Below are 7267 nucleotides of genomic sequence, written 5' to 3'. Positions count from 1 at the left end.
AGTCTATTTGCTCCAGGAGCAAATCTCCCATCCCAATGACACCTGTCAGCTGGCCTCAAGGTTTACAGTTCATTTTCATTTACCTCTACCCTTCTCTTTCCTGGTACCTGATAGCATTAAGGTACACATTACACATTTCTCAAAAACCTGGTAGTCCATTACATTTTCTGACTAGAAATTATCTACTGTAGTCCTCACTGAATATCTTTGAAAAACCCATCAAAATAATTTTCTGCCTTAGCAAGTGGAGTTACTTAAATATAATTTAACTTATGGTAACCTTATTATGCAACTTATTTAACCTTTGGAAATATAACTTAAGCATAATTTAATCAACCCTCCTCTAAATAGCTAGTGTGTGTATATGCATACGATAGAGAGTCATGCACTGCGTAACGTTTCAGTCAATGAGGAACTGCATATACCATGGTGGTCCCACAGGATTATAATACTCTATTTGTACCATACCCTTTCCATGTTTAGACATATTTAGATACACAAATACCATCATGTTTCAATCGCCTGTACTATTCAGAACAGTAACCTGCTATACAGGTTTGTAGCCTAGGAGCAATAGGCTATACCATACAACCTACATGTGTAGTAGGCTGTCCCATTTACGTTTGTGTAAGCACACTCTATGATGTTCACACAACAACAAAATTGCCTAATGCTGCATATCCTCATTGTTAAGCAATGCATTACTGTATACAAAAATTAGCAGGGGCTATTTTCTTTTCAACTAAAACATACCAGCCATTCTCTCAGATGAATAGTAATTACCAATGACTTCATACTGAATGTTGACAGCTGGCATGGAGTTTGGATGAGTCACCTCCACTGTCAGCAAAATTGCCATCAATAGGTTCACCACCTGTAAAAGATAACATTCTATCAATTACATTAATACTATCATGAAGCAGTCTCCAGCACAATCTCTCGATATCTTCCCGGATTTAAAATTGTTTTACTTGAAATAACAAAGATATAAAACAGTAAGAGACTACCTGAGATAAAACAGTATGTAATTACCACTAAGAAAATAGTTTTAAAGCAAATATCTCATAAAGTAAAAGTATAAATTTAATATTAACCATTTCAGAGATAAGATGCTTGACCTTGTGTTAAACCAAAACACCAGAATAAAACGGCACAAAAATTAAAACTAAGGAATCATTACAAATTGTTCGTGTTCAGAGTCACATATTTATTCACATACCAATCTCAGCAAGTCTGGGTTTGAAAAAGCTACAGCTCATCTAATATATTTATCCATCAGATGCCTGAAACCCCTCCACAGCACTCCCACCAGGTGATAGAGAACTCACTGTTTCTTCCTGATCTAAATTCAAATGCTTTTTAAAAGACTTACCTTCCCACTTCTAAGTATGTTCTCCTCTAACACCTGATAGCAGCCGTCAAATATTGTCTTTCCTAGAATAAACATTCAGATCCCTAAACCATTCCTCTAACTAGCATGTTTTCCAGCTACCTATTTCCCTCTTGCTCTTCTCTTTACATATGTTACAGTTTGATGGACATATAACACTATTAAAATGAGGGAAGATCAGCCAGGTCAGAACACAACGGGACCTCAGTTCCCACATGCTAGCTAAGAAATTTCAATTCATGCAACCTGAAATTGCACTGGCTTTATAAATTTTTTGAACGTCACATGAGAGTAACTCCCTAAAACGCCTTGTTCTTTTCCACACTTGATCTTGCTAAGGTACCACCTGTACCTCTACAGCTGGTTCCAAAGGCCCAAGCATAAGCCTTAATATATTTGTAATTGAATTTTATCTTATTCCATTCTTGCCTGTCAAGATTTTCTATTTCTCTCAGCTTCCTGCATTTGAAAATATGACCAGCATGTAATGGGTATCTCCATCTAAGTCATTAACAAAAGAAAACAAAGCTTTGTTTTCTCATTTCATAGCCACACCTATCCCAAGAGACTCTTTTGGGACTTTTAAAAAAATTATTCTTCAGTTTTCTCATAGTTTATTTTGCCCAGACCCAGTATCCGCTGAGACCATAATTAAAAGAGTGTTTGGTTCAGGGCATCCTGATAAGGGTTCACACACACAAAAGGCACCCACAGGGCAGCCAATCTACAAAACTAAGCAGAGAATTGGCAACTTATAAAGATCAAAACGGACTATCTTTAAATTTTCCTAAATGTATATGTAAAAGTTTTGGTGTTTACTGTTATGTGCAATTACAACTGAGTATTCCTACTATTTTTTGGACAGACAATTCATTCAATAAATGTCTAATGAACACCCCAAATGCTCCAGTAAGTTAGCCACCACATACATTTTATAAAGTAAGATATCACCCTCCTCCCTCAAGGAGGACATCTTGTTATGGGAAGAAAAATTAGGCAAAAGATGATCATACTAATGTGTAATAAGTACTATTTAATAAATAAGTATATACAAGAGATATGCAGACACTTTTCCAGGTGTGTGCACAGTGAAGAAAACAGATCCCTCTGGCTAGGAAGTAAGGAAAGCTTCACCATGAAAACATTTGAGCAAACCATTAAAAAATTATCTGGAATTGGCAAAATGTTGTAAATAGTTGAACTGGGTGATAAGTAAAAGGGAGATTTTCATACTGTTTCACTCCTTTCATATGTTTGAAAATTTCCTTCATAAAGTTTTTAGAAAGTGACTTGGAGGGTGAACAGTATTTTGGGGAGAAGGAATAAGCATATGCAAAGGCACAGAGGCACAAAACAATGTATTTGAGGATGGAAACTAACTTTGAATATAAACAAGCAATACTTACGGAAGTCAGGGTGGGGGCTGGAAAGAAATCAAGCTTGATGAAACCTGTGTTCAATTCTCTCCCAGCTACCTAACTCTGGACTATTTACGGTTGAGACACTCGTGAAAAACTAGCCATATATTACGTCTAAGACCTAAAATTATTACAAATGCTCAAAATGTATTTTTGCAGTATACCATTAACCATGAAGGAGGATATCCCCTGCAGCAGACTTTTAAGTCCATTTTCAATGGACTTATACTTTCAGTTTGGGCTTATACTTCATCAGAAACATAAAATCATCTGGCTTCAAATTCTTCAATAAATTAGATAGAGAAAACAATTTCAGAAATGCTAGAAATTAAACTTGAGCTCATTCTGGAATTTCTTCCTACTTAACCAGGTATTAAACCAGGCATGCTTCTTTCAAATCTAACGTGTCAAAGGCTAACCTAACACTTCAGGACTGGTACCTTTGGTGCATACAATCACTGGTTCTGGCTTCCACCATGTCCCACGGCACTATTTAATATCATACACTTAATATTTTAGTAAACAGTGTCACAATTACCTTAACACTAGACCAGTACAAGCTACGGATGGAAAGCAATGACACTGTATCAGATACAGTCATTGATAGTGTCTGGGCCCAGGAGGCAGAGCTGCACCTCCAACTTCCAAACAGCACAGGGGCAGTCATAATGTCAGAAGTCTGGCCCGGGTAATCTAAAGAGAACAATAAATATTTTTCCACACAGATGGAGAAGTATTGCCTCACCTGAAATCGAGGAAGAAAGAATCCTGACAAGTAGCTAGGGAGGGAAGTGCCATTCTACCTTATTCACCCCATGTTATTTCTCATGCTAAAGAAGCTTCTGGCAACAAAATGCAGTTTGGACAAGTCCTCTTTGTTAAGAGGTATTATACTACATTTTGGTTTAGGTGGTCTTGTTTTCTTAGTGTTACATGTCTCCTCAACTAGGAAGAAACCGTGTCTTTTTTTTTTTTTTTTTTGAGACAGAGTCTTGCTCTGTTGTCCGGGCTAGAGTGCCATGGCGTCAACCTAGCTCACAGCAACCTCAAACTCCTGGGCTCAAGCGATCCTTCTGCCTCAGCCTCCCAAGTAGCTGGGACTACAGGCATGCGCCGCCATGCCCGGCTAATTTTTCTATATATTTTTTAGTTGTCCGGCCAATTTCTTTCTATTTTTTAGTAGAGATGGGGTCTCGCTCTTGCTCAGGCTGATCTCGAACTCCTGACCTTGAGCGATCCTCCCGCCTCGGCCTCCCAGAGTGCCAGGATTACAGGCGTGAGCCACTGCACCCCACCTAGAAACCGTGTCTTTATAGTGCCATGGAACTGAAGCTACACTTTTGAAAGCCCCCAGTAATGTTGTAATAAACAAAACCAATGGCCTTTTTCCAGTACTTAAACTGAGATTACTGATCACCTTCTTCTCCCTTGTCACTGTAAAATAGGGTTCATTTTTACATCTGTGCCCCAAAGTTCTTTGTAATACAAGAAACACTTGAGTCTGCCAAGTGGCAGGTAATAGGAATACAGAAGACAAATGACACATGGCCCCTGTGATTTACTCCTTTTGTATGTCCACCAAAGTCTTTTACACTGTGGATGGTCAACAAATCTCTAAATTGACTTAAGACAGACTGATTGATTTAAGGTAGTTTACAATGTTCTACACTAACCTGAAAAGTTCATGCAATGCAAGAACAGATATGGCATCTTTTTAAAATTATGAAACTAAAGCAGGGACTTTAGAAAGATATGTGAACCCTGTTCACATGAAGTGCTTCAAGTGGGAAACAGATGTAAACTCCTTACTCCCTATTTTGTAAGAATGTCCTTACTGAAGTTTTTCTGTATGTTTTCAGTTTCCTGTTTATAATTCCCACTTTATCCTGCTATTCTTTTCATTTTTGAGCTGAGCCCACAGTATCAAAAAATCTGCCTGGGAGAGACTGGAAAGGAATGCAGCCAATTACATTTGGATGGCTGAAATAGGAATGGTGGTTATTTTCTAACTTTCCGGGAGTTAGAAATCCTTTGTTCTGTGAAAGGAGGGAAGGATCTAAGCAGAAACAGGAAGTTTGCAGGCAAGAATGTCAGGCTGATGGACCCTCCTTTTCTCAGTTAAGTTGGAGGGAAGTTCATCTTCTGGGGTGAGGAAGGCAGGGTTGAGTAAGAGGTTCCAGGACCCTTAAAGATGCGAATTATTCATTTACGGGAATGGCAGACAGAGCTAAGGATAAACAAAAGACATTAAAACCCAGCCCTTTTGCAAAATGTAGTAGAAATCAAAGAAAGTTAAATGCAGCTTATTGTCATTAACTATACGAAGTCCAGTTTTATGATTAGTTAAAATATAGAACAGAGAGAGTTTCTGAGGGAAAACATGATATAATTATACCAATACGATAACATTTCTGAATATGAAACTATAGGAAAAATGAAAATAAACTCAGGACAAGCAAATAAACTCACACATTCAAGTTCTGTTGTTTTTTAAAGGCACATTAAAAACACGAGACTGTAAAAAACAACAGGGTAATCAGGAATAATGTGGAGGTCAGGTAGCTCCCTGGGGGTCGGCCATGAAACAGTATCTGCCTCACTTAAGATGGTTCTCATCTGGAGTTTGTCCAAATGGTTACTAATGACTTCAAGACACTGGGCGGGGAAGTAACAAATGCAGAGAAAGGAAAGAGTGTCTGGGATAAATCTCTTCCCTCTTTTTGCAGTTCACTTAAGTACCAGACACTGCACAGTATCACTAATGTCACTCTCCCCCCCCACACACACAATCAGAATCATTAGAGAAAGTAGCCAAATCAACAATATATGAAGTTTGTCACAGCTTCAGTAAAGTCATAATAACCTAAACCTACCAAACAGAATCACATATTTAGAAGCCACAAATTAGCTTCGAAGTGTATGTATACTGGAAATGGTGGTTAAAAAAAAAAAAATCACAGAAGTATTACTGGTTACTAGTAAACCAACTTAGTTATGTAAATCACACAGATGTGGAATCCAGGAAATGCAAGCATATGTGGCAGAATACAGTAGGCTCTCTACAAAGGTCTCTTAAAAAACATAGCGGGCCTCATACAAAAAGCATCTAAGGCACCAAGAAAAAAGCTGATCAAGTATAAATCCTGGCAATTGGTATCGCCCTCAAGCAAATCTTCAGACTTCCAACAGAGGCCTTTCCGCCTACTACGACGCAAACATGTTGTAACAAAACCAGATCCAGGAAACACAGACGACTGGGTTACAGCTGGATCTTTCGCTTTCCCATTAAGCAAGACAATGTCGAAACTAGGCCGCATTTATCAAGGTCCGCTCCTAATTGTTTCGTTAGGGGAAAAAATTCCAGGGAGCACCGGTCGGAGGAAGGGAGGGACAGTCTTTCAGATCGCAGAAATACAAAATGGGCCAAAACCGGGTAATTTCCAGAACTTCCCACCAAATCCTAGCACACTCGTCCCTTCGTCCACAACGCCTCGCCTCTCCCAAGCCCGCTTTTCTCTCCAAATTCTTGCCAAAGAACAATCTTCCCATTCTTGCCCACCCTCGACTACGATTCCTGGACAAATCTCCTTCCTCAAAGTCCCTAGACTTCATCCAGACCTAGGGCGCCCTAAAAAGATGCGCCACTCCATGTTCCCCCCCCAACATCAAACCGGGCTCCCCCACTTCCCGTACACACGCACTACCCGCTCCGGCCCTTACCATGTACCAGGTCCCCAGGATGATCGTCCCGGTGCGGACATGGCAACAGCCGCAGCACCGGGTGCTGTAGAACCGGTCGCTGCGGCTCCGCTTGAAAGTCATGGACACCATTGGGAATCTCGCGGGCCTCTTTCTTGGCCTGGCCCTTCGCAAACGCTTTCCGCCTAGCGGTCGAACCCAGACAGCTCCGTCACGGTCTCCAAAACCAAACAAGTCTTCAAGCCCGCCCCCGGCCCGGGCTCTGCCAGCTCCTTCGCACCTGCGTACTCAACGCCGAGCTCTGCTCTCGCGCAACTTCGGCTTGCCCCTCCCTTCCCCCACACAGGCCAATGGAGAGTAGAAAGCTGGATGGACCCGGCCCCTGATTGGAAAATCTTGAAGATTGACAAGCCCTCAGGCCCAATCAGAAGTGCAACTCTCCTAAGCGCTGATCGGCCTCTGCCTATGATTTGAGGTCAAGGGCTGGCTGATCGGCCTAGGATGGTTTGGGATGAGGAGGGCCGGGAAGTTCAGCATCCTCGAGATGCGATCGGCAAAAAAAGAGGCATTTAATAGGAAAGGGAGAAACGAGGTGGAGTGGAAGGCAGAAAGCGGGCACGAGGGACTTTTCTGAGCGATGTCTTTGCCACGTACTGCTTCAGAGGCGTCACGGGCTGCTCATGTGACCTTTGTGCGCATCTCGATTATTGGGCAGGCCGGGGCGGTGCCTTGGGGAGGGGGAGGGGCTTATCCCCTCCCC

The 7267-nt window shown here is 41.2% G+C and overlaps 1 protein-coding gene across 1 annotated transcript in view; it reads right to left on the bottom strand.

The window, feature by feature from the left end:
- LAPTM4A (lysosomal protein transmembrane 4 alpha) overlaps nucleotides 1–7163 on the bottom strand; it is a 14614-nt gene extending 7451 nt beyond the window's left edge. The window contains exons 1-2 of the mRNA XM_012653087.1: nucleotides 6529–7163; nucleotides 754–874 (exon numbers count right to left, since the gene is read on the bottom strand). Of these exons, the coding sequence (XP_012508541.1) occupies nucleotides 754–874; nucleotides 6529–6639 (232 nt within the window). The 5' untranslated portion in view covers nucleotides 6640–7163. The remainder of the gene's footprint in view (nucleotides 1–753; nucleotides 875–6528) is intronic.
- Nucleotides 7164–7267: the final 104 nt, after the last annotated feature.

Source organism: Propithecus coquereli, unplaced genomic scaffold (assembly GCF_000956105.1).
Source record: "Propithecus coquereli isolate 6110/MARCELLA unplaced genomic scaffold, Pcoq_1.0 Scaffold41, whole genome shotgun sequence".
NCBI classification, from domain to species: Eukaryota; Metazoa; Chordata; class Mammalia; order Primates; family Indriidae; genus Propithecus; species Propithecus coquereli.
Note: the sequence above shows the minus strand (reverse complement) of the source record. Positions and strands in the feature narration are given on the sequence as shown.